Below are 24,233 nucleotides of genomic sequence, written 5' to 3' on the forward strand. Positions count from 1 at the left end.
TGGTACATCATTTTACTTTCTCATAAGGAACAGCTTGCCAAATCTCCAGTTAGGCTTCATTTGATACAGTACAGATGTTGCAAAACCAATACCTTCTTTCAGAAAGTCTCTTTACTCTTGATAATGACTACATTACAATGCATTTTTGATGCGCGGAAATGGTACGGTTACAATCAGCAGCTAAATACTTTTCTGATGGTATCAGCCAGGCAGCTTTTCTTTGGCTTCTCAGTGCTCCCAGAGCTGTGAAACAGTTGCAAACACCGTAAGCTCATAGGAAAAATCCAGCTCCATCTTGCAAGCCTCTGAAAAACGACTGTTCAAAGGTGCTGTGAACAGATTTAAGCAATCTTTATTTAACACACATTTCAATTTTCGGCATAGATTAAGACGGTGATTGGCATTCTTGACTCTCATCTATCTCCAGTAGAGCTTAATGTGTGTAAAAGCACATCCCAGCTTCTATGCTGGTTTTGTTCTGGGAACTCTGACACAAGCACACCTGAAATTAAAACGAAGGGGGATTTAATATGAATCAAACCGGGACCATTTAGCTCATTTCAGACTCATCACCTCAGCCAGACTAGCATGCTTTTCAGTGAATTTCAGATGTAGAAGATATGTCTGAAAGCTACTAAAATTATACAGTAACAGGGTTCCCAGGTTTACACACCCTCATCCCCACCCTATGAACTCAAAGATTTCTGATTTAGATTCACAGGAGGTAAAACATCAGATACAAGGATTGCTCTGGGCAAGCCGCCATCTCGGCTGCAGAATTATTTTGGGGGGCGATATGCCATCAGCATTATCAGTTAAGCCATCAGCCATACATACGAATGTCTACCTCTGTAGAAAGACATAAAGAAAGGGACCAGACTAGACTCTGATTTACTTTCATTGCCTTTCTTTGACCCCTGGAAAGAAAACTACCGGCTCAGAAAACCCTCGATAATCATCTCTCCCACAGTTGTCCTGCAGCACAGAAACTACAGATGACAAAAACCAGCAACAACTCGACCCTCCGGCAGTAACCTGTAACAGTGGATTTACAGTAATTTAGGATAGATTATAATTAAATTACTGAGGGATATTTTCCTGCATGCTCGCTCTGCATCACGTGTGACCTATAGGAATGACACAGGAAAGCACACATATCATTGGTAGTAACTGGGGTGGTGCCCACATGGACACACCAGCCTGACACCAACCTTGCTGTCCCCAAAAGGGGTGGGCAGCACCCTCTGCTCCCAACCGCTCCTCTTCCCTCCCTTGCACGCTTCCATGCCTTCACCTCACATACGATCTGGGAAAAACATACTGGCATTTCAGCCAGACCTGTTCTGTGATTTGGCTAAGGATGGATGGAGTGGGCAGCGCAGATGAAGGCAGAATTAGGATGACCATGTAACCACCTCACCGATCGTACAAAAATGGCACATTGCATTTATTTGTATAACGTGAGCCCTAAGTGATTCTTACATCTCACAGCAACCTATTAACAAAAAGAGACTTTGTGAATGGAGTATCTGGGTAAACACTTCAAACAAATACATAAATTATGCATAGTTGTGTTGGGTTTGCGTGGCAGGGTTTTGGTGGCGGGGGGGGCTACAGGGGTGGCTTCTGTGAGAAGCTGCTAGAAGCTCCCCCTGTGTCTGATAGAGCCAATGCCAGCCGGCTCTAAGACGGGCCCGCCGCTGGCCAAGGCCAAGCCAATCAGCGCCTCTGTGATAACATATTTAAGAAGAAGAAAAACACTTAGAGAGCTTTTGCAGCCGGAGAGAGGAGTGAGAAGATGTAAGAAACTCTGCAGACACCAAGGTCAGTGCAGATGGAGGGGGAGGAGGAGCTCCAGGCGCCGGAGCAGAGATCCCCCTGCAGCCCGTGGTGAAGGCCATGGTGAAGCAGGCTGTCCCCCTGCAGCCCATGGAGGAAGGATGAGGGGGTGTAGCGATTCCACCTGCAGCCCGTGGAGGACCCCACGCCGGAGCAGGTGGAGGCACCTGAAGGAGGCTGCGGCCCGTGGGAAGCCCACGCTGGAGCAAGTTCCTGGCCGGACCGGTGGACCCGTGAAGAGGGGAGCCCACGCCAGGGCAGGTTTGCTGGCAGGACTTGTGACCCCGTGGGGGACCCCACGCTGGAGCAGTTTGCTCCTGAAGGTCTGCACCCCGTGAGAGGGACTCCATGCTGGAGCAGGGGAACGATGAGAGGAGTCCTCCCCCTGAGGATGAAGAAGCGGCAGAAACACCATGAGATGAACTGACCGTAACCCCCACTCCCCGTCCCCCTGTGCCGCTGAGGGGGGGAAGGTTGAAGCCGGGAGTGAAGTTGAGCCCGGGAAGATGGGAGGGGTGGGGGGGAAGTGTTTTAAGAGTTGATTTTATTTTCTCATTCCTCTACTCTGTTTTGCCTAGTAATAAATTAGATGAATTCCCTCTCTAAGTTTGGTCTGTTTTGCTCGTGCCGATAATTAGTGAGTGATCTCTCCCTGTCCTTATCTCGACCTGTAAGCATTTCGTTATGCCTTTTCTCCCCTGTTTAGTGAATGAGGGGAGTGAGAGAGCAGCTCTGGTGGGCACCTGGCCCCAGTCAGGCTCAACCCACCACAGTCTTTTTTGGCGCCCAACGTGGGGCAGGAGAAAATCGAGATAAGGACAGTAATTGGAAGAGGTAATGAGCAAAACATTGACTGAACGTAGATTGAGAGTGAAATAGCGGTGAAGGGACGAGAGGTGGATTCTGTGTGTATTGTCTACTCTTGTTTAGTGTTGTGATAGTGTTGCTTTGATTCTGGTGGGGGGAATTTTTTTTCTTTTTCCTTGTTGATGTGATTAGTGTGTGTGTAGTTTTTCTGTTGAATGTATGTTTTAATAATTCTTAAATATGTGATTCACAGAGGCGAGGGGTGGAATGTGTTGGGTTTGCGTGGCAGGGTTTTGGTGGCGGGGGGGGCTACAGGGGTGGCTTCTGTGAGAAGCTGCTAGAAGCTCCCCCTGTGTCTGATAGAGCCAATGCCAGCCGGCTCTAAGACGGGCCCGCCGCTGGCCAAGGCCAAGCCAATCAGCGCCTCTGTGATAACATATTTAAGAAGAAGAAAAACACTTAGAGAGCTTTTGCAGCCGGAGAGAGGAGTGAGAAGATGTAAGAAACTCTGCAGACACCAAGGTCAGTGCAGATGGAGGGGGAGGAGGAGCTCCAGGCGCCGGAGCAGAGATCCCCCTGCAGCCCGTGGTGAAGGCCATGGTGAAGCAGGCTGTCCCCCTGCAGCCCATGGAGGAAGGATGAGGGGGTGTAGCGATTCCACCTGCAGCCCGTGGAGGACCCCACGCCGGAGCAGGTGGAGGCACCTGAAGGAGGCTGCGGCCCGTGGGAAGCCCACGCTGGAGCAAGTTCCTGGCCGGACCGGTGGACCCGTGAAGAGGGGAGCCCACGCCAGGGCAGGTTTGCTGGCAGGACTTGTGACCCCGTGGGGGACCCCACGCTGGAGCAGTTTGCTCCTGAAGGTCTGCACCCCGTGAGAGGGACTCCATGCTGGAGCAGGGGAACGATGAGAGGAGTCCTCCCCCTGAGGATGAAGAAGCGGCAGAAACACCATGAGATGAACTGACCGTAACCCCCACTCCCCGTCCCCCTGTGCCGCTGAGGGGGGGAAGGTTGAAGCCGGGAGTGAAGTTGAGCCCGGGAAGATGGGAGGGGTGGGGGGAAGTGTTTTAAGAGTTGATTTTATTTTCTCATTCCTCTACTCTGTTTTGCCTAGTAATAAATTAGATGAATTCCCTCTCTAAGTTTGGTCTGTTTTGCTCGTGCCGATAATTAGTGAGTGATCTCTCCCTGTCCTTATCTCGACCTGTAAGCATTTCGTTATGCCTTTTCTCCCCTGTTTAGTGAATGAGGGGAGTGAGAGAGCAGCTCTGGTGGGCACCTGGCCCCAGTCAGGCTCAACCCACCTCAATAGTCGGTATAGTTTTTCTACCTTAGGGATCAAACTGAAAGGAAACTACAGAATTATGTTTTATTTGTATTAAAAATGTATTAGCTGCTGTCCGAGAAGGTTTTCTAGAACATTTGGTATGCTACCCAGGAAATTCTGTCTGAAGTTTGCATTGTTTATTATTGCCAATACTAGGAGAAACTTGGCACTGTTATATCTGAGAACTACAGTAATAATTCTTCAGGCAGAACAGCTTAAATTTAATAAGAATAACTTTTGCATCTGAGCCAGAAGATCTAAAGGCAAAGGAAGCCCCAATTTTACCCATCTATTTTATATATTCAGACTTTACAACCAATCTCCCTTTTATGGTACAAAGTGAAACTTGGCAATCATTTATGAATAGATCCTGTGCTCACCTTCACTTAAAATGTGCCATCACACTAACTGGTAACCAGAGACATATGAAGACTCTACAGTTTCATGGAAGAAACAGAGGATGAAAACAAGTGTAATTTTTCTAAGGGGTACACAAATCCTCTGCAACATCCTGCAGAACTGGGCAACATGGGGCCTGAAGAGCTGGAGTTTCCTGATTGAAATTAGATTTCTCCACCTACGTTCCATGAATGTAAACCACATGTAAAATACTTGATTAGTCTTCTGAGAGACAAACGGGGTAGGAGTCCTGGATGGCTACAGAGAATGGTATTTGCAGAAAAAGAAATCAAATTAAATTTAAAAAAGAGCTAGGCAGACAGGCATAAAAAAAAAAAAAAAAAAAAAAAAAGGTCTTCCTGGAATCCAGGCTGGATGTTTTAACGACAGGCAGAAAACAGGGACTCATCAGAGGCAGCTGCTGTGTTTGGGAGAGAGGAGAAGGGAAAGGAGATGAACATACAGCTTTACGTCTCCTTTGATTCTGTACCTAAGACCACTTCCAGCAAAACTCTCTGAAGACTTAGACAGAAAAAAATAGATGCTTTATTTCCAGTTTCTCTCACTCTTCTCTTTTTCTTAAACAAAAAAGGTCAAGTCAAAATGCACCAGATTTGGAACATGTAAGAAGGATGGGGATGAAGCAATCGTTGCTATTGCAGAGCAGAGCAAAGGTACTTACACCGCAAAGAAAACAAGCCATGTTCAACGGCTTCTCAGTGCTCCAAGACACAAAGAGAGCCTCTGCAAGGGGCTGTCGTCCCCCCCAAAGCAGACAGCAGGCAAGGGACGGGTCCCTCCGCTTTGAGCCAGCTCTCACGGCACCCCGCTCTACATCTGCTTTGAGATGTTTGATACAGGGACAGAGTGATGCATCAACAAAGCACACCAGAGTAAAATGCAAAAAGCATTACTGTAGTTAGAGAACTAATTTGTTTTTTAGTCTAATGGTTATAATCAGCAGACTTCCTGAGTATCAATCTTCCTGAACCACAGAGGGGGTGAGATTATAGACTGACGACTGTAATTTTTACATATTAGACATCTAAGTGTCATTTTCAGGACTCTGGTAATGAAAACTCCACAAGATATTTTTCTATCAATTTAAAGATTTTACAGCATGGCTACAAAAGTGATTATTTATTTTTTTTCTCAGACAGGATATTTTTAAATCACAGAGAAGTAAATTACTGTGTTTAAGAGACTGACATTAGACACTATAAATATTCCTAAACTGACTCCACTTTTGAACATCAAGGGTGAGAGGAAGGAAATGGAGGCAAAAGAATACACAAATGCATGCTGATCAAGTTCTTGGGGGCAAGTTATTCAAATAAAAACACTAAAATATAAGGGGACAATTATGAAAATTAAGGCTAACAAATTGGTATGTAATTTAATGAAGCAAGTTAATAATGGCATCCCACTTGGGATTAATCGTAATACATTAATCAATTAAGAAGCATTGGGAAAGCAAAAAAGCTGCAAGTCAAAAACATTTACAATGCTGTAAACTAAAAGATAGTGATCCTGACATTCAAATGAACATTAAACTAGAAGAGCGCAGAGATCTATTCCCCATGCAATGCACACAACCAGCTCTCATTAATGGTTACGACGGATAGCTCAAGATATTGAGGACAGACCCCATAAAATATGCAGAGAGTATTTTTCAAATTTGTAGCGTTGCACAACTTTGGAGTCCAAGTCCTCTTAACAGCAAGAAAGTTCCTTCCTAGCATTAATAAATGTGATGTTTTCATTAAATAAATCGGAGCAAAGGATTGTGATTTATCATCAAAAGCAAAGGTCACTCGATAACCCACCACCGTTGTTAGCCACCCTCCTTGCTACCTGCATCCAAACCAGAGAAGTGACAGCACAAGTCCTGAGTTATGATCTCAGACTCTGCAGTGAAGAAAGCATTTACAGCACATTTGGAAAAAAAAGAAAAGGTGGCATCTCATTTTTACCTTCAATTAGAGTTTTTTCAGACCCTTTGGAAGTTGCATTTCTCTAGATATATCTGAGATTAAAAACAAAACATAAGTCAAAGACTCTCTGTGAATTCTGGTATTTCGCTCTGCACTGTAAAAAGAACTGCACGACACCACTTTCTGTACAGCCCATATCCTTTAAAACTCAACCTAACAAAAAGGCTTTAATTGAAAGTATTGCATTTTGGAGGTCATCTGACACAAAATCTGGCTTCCTGCTCTTCTGCCTTATTGGAAAATACCATGAACAAGTTCATAGAGCTGAAGAAAAGAAGGGAAAGGAAGATGATTGCTTGGGCACTGAAGAAGATAAGTGCACATAAGGTAGATTATCTTTTTACACTGCACAGTCAGCCTGTGGATAGAAGTTTCAACACAGCAGGTTGCAGCCATCATGATCTAGAGACTGCAAATGCCTCTTGGCAGAACACAGGCAAGCAGAAGCGGAACGATGTGTTTGCTTCCAAGAACGATCTGTTTCAGCCGCCCTGTCAGTCTGTCTGCCTCCAAATCCAGCCCCCCTTTCGCTCACGCATTTGTACCTCATTCCTCCAAGCACACTTGCTCAGGATGTTCAGGCTGCTGTGTGAACACCTCTGCTCTTAGCAGTCCTAGATTTAGCCACGTGGGCTCCTTCTCCGGATAAGCCATGACAAATGTACGGCCACGTGAACGAGAAAGCCTGAACCCACGGTACTCTGCAAATCAAAGAAACTTTGCTCGTGGGATTTGAAACGAGGGATTACCAGGAGCCCAGGCTGCGCACAGTGACCCCAGCAGCAGAGATGTGTATCGGTGCTGTTGTCAACGGACTGAAAATCCGGAGTGCTGACGATTACTCAATGCTGGGAAAAAAAATATCCAAAAAACAGATGGAAAGGAAAAAAAATATGCCACAGGTAAAAGGGCCAGCCTTTCTTCAGCTGCAATTCAGCTTGCTAACAAAGTCCTTGTTCCCTGAGCCTAGCAGCACTGGGCTCCCAGCCCCGACCCCCGCACTCCCCAAAGTGCTCGTGGCTTTTCCTCGGTGAAGTCCCAGGGCTCAGCCCAGCAGTCTGCCGCTTCCTTCCCTGCTCCTCTGCTCTGCTTCCAGCAATGATCTTCAAAAAAGACATGCAGCTCTGCCCACCTCACAACAGCATCTCACTGCACAGCTAAAAACGTTTGGAAGCTTCTCTATTAAACTTGAGACTTCATCAGGAATTGTTTGCTTAGTGCTCTCAAGAGTCAGCCTACCCATTTATGTACCAAAATAAAGGATGAAGAACCTTATTACGGAAACCTTTATTTAAAAAAACAAATAATTCTCTGCTGTAAAACACAATTTTACTATTAAATAACATCTGAAACATGACAAATCTGGACAGAGGTATGGATCAGAATAAAGTTAAAGCCTCATCGTTAAACACTTGAAACTCAATAATCACCAAAACTGAAACTAGATATATATGTATTTTTACTCACAGAGCTATTCCCCATCTGTTCTCTCCTTTCTTTCTTCTTTTACATAAAATATTCAAAAATATTCATATTTCCCAAAGAAACTTTCAACAGAAGTTGAAATAAATCTGAATTTTGGCCTTAAGTTTAAAAAATTCTTTTTGTTTTCTTTAATGGAAAGGTAGAATATATTATTTAGAAACAGACACTTTCCATGAATTTTTGTCTTCTACCCAAACTCAACTTCCAGTCGAAAGGGTTTCAGTGCAAGTTTTTTGATCAGCACAAATACTTATTGTTAGGCACCCAAACTTACATCTTTTGGCTTTTGATCACCTCTGGAGGCTGTTCAGTGCCATTCCCATACTGAACCCAAATCTAACTTTAAGAAGCTCTCATAATTTTATATTTAAATTCTCCATGACTCAAGATGACTTTTGGTTTTTGATAATTTTATCTCCACTTATTTACTAGAAAATCAGGGAAATCCTTTTCTGCTCCAGAGATGCTTCATATTACTATACATCATTACAGTATCGTACAAGTTGTTTCTCAGAAAAAGGTACGCTCAGTACTGTGGTTACCATATCTACCTACTCTGATTTGCTCATCCTTTATGTGTTGGAGTAGCTACTCTGCGCCCCTCCATTATTCTTCAACTATTTAAAGGCCCTTGGTAGTGCTTTTATTAGTAACAACCGATAGTTTTAAATAGCTGCCACAATTTCAAAATGCTGGGAAACTGGACTTCAGTGAGTACGAACAGATTTCAAATTGTTTTGCTTGTCTTCTTTTGCACGGAGAGTTGCCAGTAAATGCACATACACTTTGACAAATATAAATTATACTTTCCAAAGGCATTGAATAAGTAGCTTTAGCCTGCGCACATTTCCATGTTATGAAGATAATAAAAAAATACCTGTACTAATTACTAAATAATACTGCTAATCAATAATAACAGTTTTATTATTCATAAACTGCTATTAATAAAACACCATGGGTTCTAATGTAACCACTAAAAGAATTAATACTGTAATTTAATTTTAAGGTCTTTACATGTATCTGAAGTCTATTAAAATAAATGGAAAGCTTCTCAATGACTCTGGACGATGCCCTGCATGTTAATGATGCTACATGTTATTTGCACTACTACAAATCACCTTTAAGATATTGCCTAAACGGTGAAGCTGTGATTATGCTTCATGTAGGTGGATATAATGTTTTAGGAAACGTGCACACCTCCCACTCCGTTCTCATTTTTACAATCAAGCTAGTTTAGCACAGACTTTCAAAAAGCATTGTAGTAACGGGGAGGTGGAATTAGGAAATTGCCAGGAATCAAGATGGGGACATGGGAACTTGGTCTCCTACCAGATATAGGTTTTCTCAATAGCTACTGCATTTAAAGTACTTAGTCACCAAATTTATTTGGCTGACAGAAAACACATGAAACAGTTAATGACAGGGAAGAAGGGGGGAGGATGCTTCTAGGGAAGTTAAAAGCCGAATTCTGTTATTTGAAAAATATACATTAAAAAAGCGTATATGTGCCAAATACTCACTGGCTTTGACGGTGTTCCACCGATTTGTTCTGTGTTTAGCTCATTTAGGTCCCTGTGAAAAGTGAGCTATTGATCGCCTTCAGGAAGCACACCAAGAACTACTACCAAAAAAATCTTACAAAAAGCAAGGCCACAATTACTATTTGTTTTACTGAAGGATAAATCTCTGCATACATGAGTTAATGGTAAATATAAAGACATTTACACACAAGTAACCCACACAGATCTAAAAGTTAAGTGCTACACAGTATTTTTTTCAACAACCTTAAAAAAAAATATTAGCATTGGAAAAGAGAATTAAGAATGGCATCCCAGAAAAAGAGCTGTTTAACCCTCGATTTTTATCTCACATACTTTTGAAAATACCATTAGTTACATATTCTCTGCCAAGTACCTAATTACCTTTAAAAATCTAGCCCTGCACTGCTAAAGCTCTTGAGTGATCAAGGTATCAACATCACTCATCATTATGAAGATAATTTTAATGATGAAAGCATTGCTAAAAGTTATTTTAAAATTCATTTTTACTTTAACTTCTTTAGAGATGATTTGTTTGAGTACCTGAGATACAGTAACTAATCACTGATGGTTTTCTTTGCAAATAATAAAATAGATTTATATGCCCTCCCTGTAGGAACAAGAACTCCATCACCTCCTCCTGAATTTCTGAGCTATCGAACATTTGATGAGTGCTTAGGGAATCAGTATTGTGTCTTTTCACAGCAGTAATCAAAGAATGAAGTATTCTCTGCTGTAATGAATCTACCGCAGGCCCAAAAGATGAATATTTCAAATGCAAAAGCAATATGTTTGTTTTGAACACATTTAAGTTTGGCTTTAATAAAGCAAGTAGTGAAGTGTGCAATGAATTATATTGTTAGATGGTTGAAACAGAGCCGTGCAATATGTCTGAATGCATTTAATCCAAGTAACTACTCATTTTAAATGCGACTTGTAAATATGTATTGCATGTACATATACGAACGGATGACTCAGGAGCCAGTGAGAGATCTGGGCCTTCCCTTCCATTCCTGGCTTGCTTCAAAACCGGCTCAGCCTGACAATTAACCAAGGCCCGGAGCCAGAATATCATTAAGTACAAGTTGAACCTTAGGAAGGCTGAAATCAAGCACGTGCACCAACTATTCAAGTCAGGATCATTTAAATCGAGACTGAAGCACCTTGCTGGATGGGGACCTGCTACAGGTTTCAGCGCATCGGTGGGTCTACAGGCAACTTTGAAGAGGTCCACAAAACAGTGAGCCCTGCAGACGGGTCCCGGTGCTGCAGCGTCCCCGTTCCTGCACATCCAGCAGCCTTTACTGCAGACCGAGGGGCTCCTGCTGGCGGGAGGCAATGGGCGTGTGAAGTTAAACATCTTCCACTAGCACTAGTTTCACCCTGAGAAACACCAAGTAACCCCAGCACTGACAGGAATGGTCGTATTGTTTTCTCCTGAAAAACTTGTTCGGGAGGCAAAGAGGAATCATTAGCATTGCCTCATTTGTCTCCAGATTTGGATTTTTGCTAAAATAACAAGTGGGTTCTCTTTAACAACAACAAAAAAAAGCTTTTTGACTCACATTGCTGCTTAATACTCTGATCCCCTCTCCCTCTTGAAACGTACTGACTTTTTTCCACAGACATCCTCACTTTAAGAAAAAAGCCATTTTTCCCACTGATTTCCCCACCTCAATGGGCTTTAATAACCATTACATACCTGACACCAGCAGGCTGGAGTTCCCTTCTCCCCTCTTCAGCTTGTTCCCGCTGAATAGCTTTTAAAATAATTGGAACTAAAAATATCAGAGGTTCCTAAGTCACTTTGCGCCTCTATTACACTCCCTGTGGCCTCAGTGAGGATGAGAAAGGATCTTGAAGGAAACACCACGGTGTGGTGCAAGGTTTTGTTTGTTTGCTGTTTGGTTTTTGCACAGTGAGGCACCTCATTCTGCCCCAAATACACAGCTACAGAACAAAAGTCTACACGTATTTTCAGCAGAGCCAAATCATCTGTTGCTTTCTTATTTGCTGCACTCCCCTGAATGTACAATAGTCCCCAGAATGATGCTTGAAGTGATGCTATGGTCAGAAAAGGGACCAAGTATTTATTATGGGACCCTTTCTTTCAACGTAACTGTTCACTTTACAGCTTGTACTCCAACGCAAAAAGCAGCTTTAAGAGTCCAGTTAGAGATTTCAGGCCAGCTCATCTCATTAGCAAATTGAAAATACCTGCTATAGAGTCCCCACAGTGCTATTTTATGAGAGACCCTCTGAGTATCTCTCCACAATAAAATACAGAGATGAGCAATTATAGCAGTTTGTATATGCAAGAATTGTTTCCTGATTTGAACCAGTAACATGTTTTTATTTGTCAACTGACCTGCAGTATGTAAACAGACATAGACTTTATCAACAGAGTTTACAATAAAAGCATAGATTTAATTAGTAACTACAACAAAGTTCCAAGTGCTTCAATTATCCAAGTTCAGAACCAATGTACTTTACCTGGAAATTGCCCCTGAAATAGTGAATTCAATAAGGAAAATTCTTATATAGTCCAAGTTAAATTATTTAAAAAGGAGGAAAGAGGGTTCTTAATTATTTAATGTTTCACCAATAATTATATAGTTCAGTATAATGCTCGCTCACTGGAGAACCTGATTTTCAAAGGAACATTTGTGAACATCAGTCAAACAAAAAACACCTGCCAGACTATAAACTCAGTCAGTGCAATACACATTCATTCCAACGTAGCATTAATGCATTAGCGAAAATCCAAGTCTTGACTTAATGGCAAACCTATCCAATAATTTCTCTGTTAAAATATTTACATAGAAAAGCATGCACAATTCCGTTTCCTAATGTATTTGTAAAAAACAGCATGACCTCTACCGCTACTATTTTTTAAAGCCGTGTCCTAGATAAATGAGTTAGAGATGGGACTACAGCTCTGGAAAATAGCAAACTATAAAATCAGTACTTGAATAGTCAAAGCTGCCAATCTAAATGTGGCCATGGACATCTTAGGGACATTTCATTCAAAAGTTACTAAGAATCAGTTTTAAAAGACAGCTTTTAAATTAGTTGCATGAAATACTAGCCACGGTAAGCTTATGGGCATGGTGCCCTGGGGAGCAAGGCTAAAAGAACACCAAGTATTTCCGAACAAAACTGTACAGGTTTTTCCAAGTCGTGGTTCACCAGCTCCAGCACACGATACGCAGCTGAGGCAACTAAAACAGCACCGTGGTCAAACACAGTATGGATCTGCAAAGGATTATCACCATCAATTAATAACCCTATGTACAAAACCTGAAGCTCTACTGGACAAAGTCTGGAAGACCCTCATGATGGCCAAAACAGTAGATGCCGCACTGACGTCCTTAGAGTTTACTTGCAGGGGCCAGAATTCAGCACGTGTCCTTCCAAAATGGGGATTCTGGGCTCAACAAATCTTCCTCGGCAGCCTTCCGTCTTGGAGCAGAGCTACCCAGAAGGAAGACCTGATACACTCAGAAGTTTAATGGCACGCCACAGATTTATCATTTCAACCCAAAGGCAAGGAAAAGAAATACTGAAAAAAGAAAACCATTTCCTTGCTGCCACAAAACAGGTTTTCCCTGGGTCACTTTGCCAAAGAATTACCTTACCCCCACTCTCTGGAAGAGATCAGAGACTGTTTGTCAGTAATGGCTTCAGATTTCATGGCTCCTGGAGCAGAGGAGCCCAGCTGCACCATCATCCAGACTTTACAGCCTAATGTCCTGTGGCCTGCAGGGCTAGAAATGATGAAAAGTATAGATTTCTGCTTCCCTGAGGGGACTGCAACACTCGATTGTGGTCTTAAAGAGCCCAAGGTCTCTTACAATCAAAGCTGGCTTTTTAAACAGCATTACAGACTATTTTCGGTTATTTTTAGTGAGTTTAATGGCTCCCTCAGAATCGTGCAAAGTGGGACTTGCAGTAAGCGCAGCACCTGGCTTTGCAGGTGGGGAATACAAAACACAGTCCCACTACAATTTTAAGATCCTCTAAAAACATGGTTTATGGAATAAATGTCACATACAGACTAGGAAATGGTGTATTACATCAGGGTAATTCAGCAATTAAACTCCAGACAGATGATGCCACAACACGCACTGCACACCATGGCGTAACACATGCTCCTCCTGACACAGCACGCACACACGCTGCGCAGCTCTTCGCTGTGGTATAAACCAAGTAACGGTGCCTTTGGTTGTTCAGTCTCTAAACTTGAGTCTTGCAAGGCCAAATTCAATTTGCCCAATGCTTCCCCCAGCACATCAAGATTACGAAGTCTGAGGAATCGTCCCTGCTATGCCACTGTAAATTATCACAGCTCCACCAACTTCACCCTAACATGAAATGCCACAGAAGTGCTTAGAATTCAACAGTGATGAATTTAACATGCCTACTTCCACTAGCCTGATGTCAGCAGAGCTACAGCAATTTATGCAATACAAGGATCTGTCCTTTTCTCCTTATCAAAGCATTTGATCAAAATCAGTGACATGGAAAAAGACAACCTTACTTAATTTGAGCTGGAGAGTCAGCTTGTCACTCTAACATCATAAGAAAAAGGGAGGTATTTACATATGGATACTTGCATATTCTTTTTTATCTGACTTCACAAAGATAACAACAGTAAGATCATTTTCTTACACAGTAAAAACTAGTGTGAAACCTCACAGAGGACCAAATTTTTCCCTTGCTCTTCCCTCTCTTTTGAAAAAGCAAGACCTTGAGAAATATTTCAAATCTTCATTAGCCACTTCTCTGCCTGTGACAGCCTGGTGGTATGGAGTTGCTCCAACTCCCTCCGTTCAATTCACCCTCCAGTCAGAAAGGAAAAAAAAACTCCATTTCTGATGCAACACGACAAAAAGCCCACATTGCTGGAGAGCACTGCCACGTGGCTGGACCTGCCAGCCATCGCAAGCAGCAGTCTCTACCCCACGCCGCAGTTCTCGAGCATGTCGAACCAACAAATGAGCTAACCGAGCAGTCACGCTCTTGAGGATGCATTTTAAAAAAGGGGATGCATAAATTCACTCATTCGGAAACCTGGTCTGTTCAAGAACTTGTTACTATGACAATTTAGAAGAAGCTGCTACAGATCAGATTGATGAAACTTATTGATTAATTTTCTCTCAAGCTATGTTTGAATTTTAAGTTTTCTCTAAACAGAACCAGTTCATGTTGGTTTGTTAGTATTCCAGGGACCGCAGCAATGTGCTTCAGCAGTGAAGGAAGTTCCATGATAAATGTGTTCTCCAATCTGCATCTGTAAAGTAGCTATAAAATCAGAACAATTCATGCAAAATTTTTCATTATGTTTTTAAATATACTTATTTACATTTTAAATCACACATAGACAATATGAAATATTTTTCACTTAGACAGGTGGGAACAAGAAAACAGATGCATCCATTAAGCTTGAAACAATTCAATGAATTAAATAGTACTTGGTGAATGCTTTGGTTTATGGATATAGCCCTTGTTTAAACTTACTTGAAAAAACACGGCCATGGCTCCTACTACCCTGTTTTCTAGAACTGCTGTTCCAAAACTGTCAAAGTCATCAGGATTGTAGAAGTAAATCTGCATCTGTAAAAATTAAAAAAAAATCAAAATCACATTAGCGTTGATTCATACAGCTTTCAAATGAGGTAATGCATACACGTCATATGTAAACCCAGTATCATGAACCTGAGTTAAAGAAATTCTGCTGAACAATATTTTTTAACTAGCATCTTGATTAATTGCATTACTGCCCTACTGGGACAGTTACCAGGGAACAGAGTCAATGCAAAGCATTTTAATACCAAACCCAAGGATAAACAGTATGGTCAGTCTGTTTAGATGGCAAACTTTGTGCTTTCTGCCAGGATCTCTTCATTTCTTTGCTCATTGCAGGCTCATCTCCTGCTCTGTTCGATGTGCTAAACATATTTATCTCAAAAACCATAGAGAATTTTTGAAAAGGATTTCAATGTTTAGAGTTATTCCTTTACTCCTAAAGCAATTTGTAAGATAAAAGTCTGTCTCTGTAGCAATGCATTTTTATGAGCCTCTGATATTCGGGACTATCAGTTAGGGTCAGACTTCTCCCTGACTTCAGTTAAATTTCATGACTTTTATTTCCAAAGCATTAGCACTCGGCAAAACGTATGAGACAAAACCAGACATTTTGATGTCATTTTAGGATGAATAATAAATATTAATAATTAGGCAAACCCAAAGTGAAAGCTGGCGAGAACAATGACTGCCCCAAAATAGCAAATGTCTGAGTTACACAAATATAGGACCACCGATAATAGATTCCTTCATACACTCTGCAATTGAACAATTCCACTTCACTACACACACGCCATGAATAAAGGCAACTCAGAGAGGCCTGTGGGCACTACTGCTCTTAGTTTCCTACATGGCTCTTGTTCCATTTACCGCATTAGCTGAGCTCCCGCTTCTGCCAGCCACCCTAACGCGCTGCTGCTTCTCCAGCAGCTGCTCAACCTCTCCATTCCCAAAGACGACCCTAGTGTTAGTCCATCTGTATCAGCCATCATTGGCTCCAAAGGATCTGGTTTACATCCAAAACATACAACACTCCCTTCTCAACATTACACTATGCAGGTGTGTACATTTTCATAGAATAAATTCTGTATCAGTAACAGTTGTTGTATGCGTGCTCTACGCAATGCAAATTAAAAACATGTGCCTGATGGTAACAGCCAAACACAAGAACTGGACTTTACAGCAGTTGCTCTTGGGGCCATTTAGGGATCCTCCCGGATGGATTTCACCATCCAAACCAGCGCTGGGGGCAACACTACTGCAGGACAGTTGGCCAACGCATATGCTCGCTCATGCACATTGACTCCAGCAAAACAATCCGGTCCAGGCTATGAAACAGGAATGGACTCATCAGGCTTCTCTGCCACTGGCCTCTTGCCTGAACCTGTGCATTCACTGCTGCTTCTCTGCTGCCTGACCTCTTACCTGACCTGTTCAGGCTTTTCACAGCATTACTAGGCGATAAGAAATAGCCACACAGCACATAGTTAAATGAAGACGTAAGGTCAGAGACTGCCCATGCCTCCTGACACGCTGCCGGTCTGACCATCGCTCCCTCCTGCAAGTCTGTCTGCAGGCAAATGCTCTGCTGGCACCAAGAACTTATTTGGGACTGTTTGGGTTTTTCCAGGATTGTGCTGCATGTCAAATCCTACCACATTCACAAATGCAAGTATTTTTCCCATATTCTGAAATTTTGTATATTGCCAGATGAGATGATACCCTTTTATCTTTCTCAGATATGTCCCTACTCATATTTACTGATTCCCAGGCTTCTGACTGTATATATTGGCTGTAATGTATAATACTGGCAAAGTACCTATATATCTAATAAAACATCACCATATAGAGAAAAGGCCAAGATGAAGATCAGTCTTTTCAGAGGTAGAGGTACTTTTTTCAGCAGGAGGATAAAATAAGACCACACTCCAAATGGCTCACAAAAAATGAAAAAATTGTCTGGCACTCACTCTAGCTTCATAAAATTTGAAAGCAATTTTCTTCCCCTGTTCCGGCCTTCCTATTCCCAGCGTATTCCCAGCACACACAGAAATGCTGGCAATATCCCACAAAGCTGGTGGTGCCTCCAGGTTCTGATAACTCGTGCTTTGAACAAACACAGACCGAGGTACAGCCATGCCTTGACGTAGAAATTAGAAACAGTTTGTTTCAGGTAGAATTGCTTTAAACTTCAATTTAGCCAGCACAGACAAAAGCTCACAAAATACTCACAAATTACATTTTACTCCCCTTTAAAATACAGTCTAACATTAGGTATACCTTACGTAAAACACTTTACTATATAGTCCTCATAGGAGTTTATGAAGAAAAGTATCACTGAGTGAGTTCAGCATATGCCAAAATCATTTTGGATCAATTTTGCTCACAGCATTTTAAGGAAATTAATTTTTACAATACACTTTTGGATAGCAGTGCAAAGGGCTTTGGTAAAAAAGTGCTTAATTCAGATCCCTCGTCTCAGCAGTGCAATTTCACAGACTAATCAAGAACCACACTCTGCCTTGATTACCATACACATTGAAACGTTTTCCCACTGCTCCCCGGTGTTTTTCCAGAGAGCGTGGTTCCTCTCTCTGCATCCATCAAGTCAAGGGGAACTGTCTTGTATGAAAAATTATCGTCATCTGTCATACAGTAGCTTCCTTATGCGTTCATGCAGCTAGAAGGAACATTTTAGGAGTAGAATCTCCCAGGAATTGCTATTATATAATTTACACATGCATATGCTGCAAAAACAATGTTAAGAAAATGGTAAAGTTACACCCTCAAAGCAGCGTGGTTCAGGCTGTTCACAAAACCACACCTGGACACCCCTGAGCATTAGTATTACAACAATTTTCTAATTATGTGATCACATATTGTTCTCTTCCACAGTACAGTCTCATCTGTTTTCCTCCAATTTACAACAAAATGTAAATGTATCTAGTTTATTTCTGTTCTTTCATACATAATATACATAATCTTGACCGTGTTTATCAGTAGATATTTAATTAAATATTTTCTATGGATGGCATAATGCTCTTTATGTACAAATCAGGAATAAGACAGTTAACCATAAAATTAATTTCACCTAAACATGCCAGAAAATTTCCATTATTACTCCTTATTATATAATTAGTACATACAATACAAGGTGCATTTTGCATATAAATGACTTCTACTGTCTCTGCCCCGTACATACAAAGCAGTAGTACGGAATGCAACAAAGGGGCATTTAAGCTAAAGAAAATCTGGATCTTATTATGATATGTTCTTTGTGAAATGCAGAATGGAGTGTCATCCAAGCTTGCGCATCCAACCTGAATTGTGGCACTGCCTGACTTCAGCACCATAAACCATCATTTTCTTGTGCATCGTTGCATGTGATTTCACAATAGCTTCCAGTTGCCAAAAACATTTATTTTTATTTTTTAAATATTTTTAAAGGCTCTGGATCCCTTAGCAATGGGAAAGCCTGAAATACCCTTTGCAGTTTCTATCGTGTGACACTGACTGCAGTCGGAATGCTCTGTTCCACACATCCCTGCTGACAGTGCTCCAAATAGCCTTCCCGGTGGCATAGGTCCCACAGGGCATAAGAGTTCTGTTCTCTATGGCACAATATACTAGATTTATAAGTCTTTCACATCTAGCCCCGTTACAACTAAGAAGGATGGGAAAGGCTTACACGGGCTTCCTTAATCTCAGATGTGCAACACAGCAGTATGCTTGCATGTTACCTCGTAAAGATCTATTATAAAAAAACATGTGGTGTCCAAGCAACTTGAAATTTTCAGTATTTTGATAAGTCTAAGCTGAAACAAACCGTCCCTAGCGACACAAAGGCACTTTCTTGCAGGAAGACTCTCTCCACCCTAAAGTGCTGCCAACAACTACGGCAGCTACAGAGCTTTACCGAGGCAGGCAGAGGGCAAGAGTTTGTTTTTAATGGAAAAACTTTATGCTTTGACACTCTTCACACTCTAAAAGAGTAGAATTGTTTTCACTCAAACTCGAGAGAGATTTGCTGTACAGCACAGATTAAGCCTGAAAAAATCTCAGTGAAGGGGAAAATCTTCAGAATGTTACGAGTGCCTTAAAACAGAGGATTAGAGAGAAAACCCTCACTCTGCCATAACCCAGGAGATAATTGCCAGTCACCCTATAAAACCATGTCATGTTTCTAGTCTCTTCTGTCCAGGAAGATCCAGTGCCCAGCCATTACAATTTCCAAGCGCTCCAGGCCTTTTTCCAGCTGACAACGCTTACACAAATGAATACCCCACATACATCAACACCCGAGTAATTCCCCAGCCTGGAGCATCTCTGCCTCCACGTTCCTACCAGCTGCACCACCCCTCCGCCATGCCATGGGACAGGCAATCCCCTCGTCCTCGGGGCCAACCTGCTCTCTGTGGCAACACCTTTCTTCAACAGCATCCTTCCAACCTCTACAGAAATCTGGCGTTCTCCAGAGCTGGCAACACGTCGCCCTGCTCTCTGCTTAAGAGATTTTGACTGAAAACTGGGCTGCCACCACGCCGATCTTGTAAGGACAGGCTGTCCAAAATGTGCGTGTGTATTACTGAGAAACACTGCCCACCAGAGATCAGTTCTGATTTTATTAAGTCCAATTGCCTCTGAATGACTAAACCCTCTTTATGAAACGTCACTGGCTTGCAAAATCTGAGCCTGATTCAAATGAATGACTTCTCCCTGCCGCAAATAAAAGGCTCCAGCTCTCTGCTCGGATGCTCCTCCTCTGCTTGGCAAAACAGACATCCAGACAGAAATCACCATTCCTGTGCATGACATCTTTTTGCTCTTATTACCCCACTACAAAGACAGAAAATTTACATCCAATACAGACTATCACGGCTAAACTCATTCAGCACTTAAGAGAGAAAAGCCACAATGAGCATTTGATAGATCCCAGAAGATGTAAGCAAGTTCAAAGCAATTCTAAGAGACTGGGAAGCAAGCAAGTACATTTTCCATAGACACATGCCAAGTATTTTAAAAATAAATAATTGAGACTTTTAAATTGGACTGCTATCACCCTGTGCAACCTCCTACAGCAGATTTCTCTTCAGATTAAAAAAAATGAACAAAGGCTCATTGTGCTGTCACAGATGTGGAGTACAGAATATTCAATAGTATCAGGAATTCTGGTGGAAGGGAAAAGATCGTCAGAATTAGCTTTCTGCTCATTTCCTTCCAGCAATCCAAGGGCTACCATGCAATTTAAAGCTACAAGGAGGGGGGGGGGGGGGGGGGTTTATAGGCCAGCCAATTTTTTGATGAATCAGGCAGCAAGACGCAGAGGCAACAGATATGTGGTTTATTATGTACTCTGCTTTAGAGACTGAGTATTTTCAGAGGAGCAAAACACACAGGCATTGCAGGTAGATTGCAAATCTTTGCAGAGTAGTGAAACAAAAATTTTGAACTGTTTGCTTTAAACGATGGAGTTAATCACTGAATATACTAATTCTTAATTAGTACCTTTGCTGCTTATATTGTAAGAATAAATTATTTTCAGCCACTTTTACAGCTGGATTTAAAACCCTCTCAGACAAAAACAAATTCTGTGCTAAGATTATGAATCATACATGATTTTTCTTAATTGAAAGCCTGTATGTAACTTGCTTCTGCTTTAAATATGTGCATAGATTTCTAGCAAACTGGATGATGCGATCCATTTAGCTGGAATAAAAATTTTCTACAGACATAATGTAATCTTCACTGCAGCACAGAAAATTCAGAGTAACTGTCCTGCAGTCTGTGTGTTTACTGGAGTGTGAGATGTACACTGGGACAATAAAGTCTGATGTTTGACTTCTCATTATATTCTCTTAAAAAACCCCATGAAACTTATCATTTATAACATATTCTAAAGCTGCTTAGAAAAGGCGGGGGGGAAGAGCGAATCGTGATGTTTTCCAGTTCTCTACTAGAGCTTGATGTAATAACATAGAGTATACTGCATTTTTTTTTTTAAAGATAAAGTTGAACAGGAGCAGATAATGGCATGTTTTTCCTGCCTAGTCTATTATTCATCAGTGAATTTTTAACTATAGTTAGGCAGGTACAGAGATGTATTTTGAATGTCATAACTTAGTATTTTACAGCGCTTAAAAGTGTGCTGGGTAAATTGCAAAACAAAGAGTCAGACAGGGTCTTTGCCCTAAAGTAATTGCAACTTGATAATGAATACAATGCTAGGCTGAAAAAAAATGGAAGGAGTTGAAACAACAGGAAGAGCAAAGATCATACAAGTGAAATAACAGAATTTAACTCAATTTAGACATTCACATGCCTTAGAAGTATGGTAAATTTCCCTTTAATCTTTTTTAATAGTAAGCATTAATTATTGCTTTGTTGTCTACAAATAACACAGTAGGCGTGTCTATGTTATAAGTCAAGACTAAGCCATTTCATAGTCGTTTTCAACGTGAAAGTTGGTAGTTGTTGCACGTTCTGCCCCTAACTCTGACCAGCGTTTAAACCTGTGAGAGGTCCAGTAGCTGCCCAGCAGGAACCGCGAGGCAGCACGATGCTCGTAGGATCGCCCTGGGCTTCAATGCACTGCTGCATCGCGGCCGTACCACTCAGTATCTTGAGTGATAAGTCCTAAATGTTAAGGGAGAAGTACCTTGGCAAGCCAGAAACTTCCCTTATTTCTACCGCCAGAAATAAATACCCCTTAGGCCCGCTCCCGTCCCAAACAAGAAAATCCATCTCATGTATATACACAGAGTCATTACACAATGAAGGCAGACTTGATGCTAAAAAGCTGTATGTTGCATTCATTTGTATTTCCTTAATATGAAAATAACAGTTTCAGTGTTTATGCTTTCCGTAACATGAAACTTTTTTGCAATTGCTTTGTACTCCGAGTAACAGCCATATGATTCACCATGAAATGAAGTCTGGAAAATCGTTTTGGATAAATGGAACTATAAATTCAATAGAATTTCCATGACAACATAGATTGCAACACTCCGCCACAAGTAAAATGTTATAAATCATTCAAAAGCAACAAAAAATCAGCAGTAAGTCTTCTCTTTCACAACACACAAGACCCCTGAATTATAGAGCTGTGGTTATTACCTCCCCATGCAACGCCTCTCATTTCTGATCCTCTTCCTTGTTACAAGTGTTGTTTCATATCTGACCTCCTTCCAAACCCAGGAAATTATAACTAACACTTTAATACTAAGATGTAAACAAGAATTGAAGCATAATGAGCAGGAGGCTTTTTTGCATCTTTCTCCCCTTTCTTATTTTCTAAAAAATGTTTAAATATCTTCATCCTGTGCTAATTATACCTGTGTATCCAGATACATCACAGCATCTTGTTAGATTCACAAATTTAGGAGGCTCTTTTTCTGGAAACGTGGGTGGTAAGTGTACAATAGGGTGCTCAGTCAGCTCATAAAATGGATGTGAACCACATGTCCAAGGGATGGAAGAGATCCAAGGAGAGGAGGAGGTAAAAATAATAATAAAAAAAAAAGGATAAAAGATTACACCACACATTATTGCTCATTCGCACTGCTCCATCAGAGGATTCCTGATGTAGGGTATTTCACTTAAAGTCCAAGCATCTGGAATGAAGTGATTCCAGGAGGACCTTCACTGCAATTTAAAAATCACTGTGGCTCTTGCCTTCCTGCCTGTGAGAAAAACCTTCAAAATGCAAAGCTCCTTCCCTCCTGAAAAGATTAAGAAGCCTGTGAAATCAAATAAGAGTCAAATAGCTCAGTATTCTGATTTTGGGATAGAAGTAGGAGTATTTCTTACAAAGCAGGTCTTTTGGTAACTTGAGAAGAAGCAGCAACCTACTAGTCCTTGGATTGCAAAGGCTCATCTTCCCAGACTACTAGAGAGTTTCTGCTATCTTGCATAAATCACTGCCCATTTCTGGGCCTTGCTTCCTCATGTGCAAACTGTGGTCATTGCCCATTCCTCCTTTAACTGGATGTTTTATGAAGAAAAATATGAAAGACTGGGAATAAACAGGAAGAATGACAAGCAATTGAAAACCACATGAAATAAACCACCATTTGGAATGGTGCTGAAGAAAAAAAAGCTTTGGCGTTCCTGTTCATTTGCTTGATATTGCAATAAGGAAGCATCTCATGGAGACAGTACATTGCCTCTTAATACTGGCACTAATTTCTAAACAGCTCCTATCTGACAGAGAGCCGATGTTGCGGGAGTTCAGTGCAGACACTTATTGCAAGGCAAGACACACACGTACCCCTGAGGGCATCTTCTCAGGCTCCTGGAGGTCACCTGGGGGCTTCCAGTGGTCTTTACCAGACTGACTCTGCCAGAGACTTTATTTATCGAATAGTTCTGAGTCTCACCCGCAGCGGTTTCGCCTAACCACGGCATATTCCAAACAAGATGGCAAGCGCATGCGTGCAGGAACATGCAACGCTGAGACTCCCATTTCAGCAAGAGGCAAACTTTGCTTTCTAAAACCGTCCAAATGGAAAAATTAGAAGCAATACTTAGCTGCTGGCAGGGGTGAAAAACTGAAACAGGCAATTTAGGAAGTGGCTAAGCACCAAATGCCACAGCAACCGAAAACAAGCTGGATGGACTGACTGCATGTGCAGAATAGCACTGAACTCAACCCAAAAGTGACTGTTTCAGATCTCTTCTTCATCTGTTTCCCATGGTCTTCCTACAAGGAGAACTAAAGTACTGAAGAGTTTTAAACTCCAATACCCGAACTGTCCATACTTCAGCTCGTCTTTCATTTACTTTCTTAAACATCAAGAAGTGCTGCCAGAACGGAGAGAACTGCAGGGATTTCCTAGCAAAAACACTCCAGCGCTCTTCAGGGAAAAGAAAGGAGCTGCACTTTAAAAATAAACCCTACAAAAGCACACTTTTCCTAGCATGTGTGATTAATACAATTTCATATACCATTCACTTTAAAGATGCACTAGCGCAAGTATTCATTCCTCTGAGAGCTCACATCTTAGCGCAAATTATTCTTTTTGTACTGTGGAATTCAGAACGTCCTGTGTGGTTTGTTTGGGGTTTTTTGTGTTGGTTTTTTTTAGTTTAAATGGGAGAAGGCAAGCTCTTCCATGAGGTTTAATGATCTTCAAAATGCCTCAGAACAAATTTTGAGATATTTATAGTTTTGTTGCATCTCTGGATTCAAAGCCATGCAGCAGATGGGGCACGTTTTCAGAAGCATTTTGCCAGGCGAAAGGCCATTCCTATCTCTGAGGG

At 41.6% G+C, this 24,233-nt stretch overlaps 1 protein-coding gene across 2 annotated transcripts in view; it reads right to left on the minus strand.

The window, feature by feature from the left end:
• Positions 1-24,233, minus strand: part of PTPRG (protein tyrosine phosphatase receptor type G) — a 408,891-nt gene that overhangs the window by 125,918 nt on the left and 258,740 nt on the right. For both annotated transcript variants that reach the window (XM_054838538.1, XM_054838537.1), the window contains exon 5: positions 14,910-15,005. In XM_054838538.1, coding sequence (XP_054694513.1) covers positions 14,910-15,005 — 96 coding nt within the window. The remainder of the gene's footprint in view (positions 1-14,909; positions 15,006-24,233) is intronic.

The sequence above is a fragment of the Grus americana genome, chromosome 11 (genome assembly GCF_028858705.1).
Source record: "Grus americana isolate bGruAme1 chromosome 11, bGruAme1.mat, whole genome shotgun sequence".
In the NCBI taxonomy this organism is placed as follows: Eukaryota; Metazoa; Chordata; class Aves; order Gruiformes; family Gruidae; genus Grus; species Grus americana.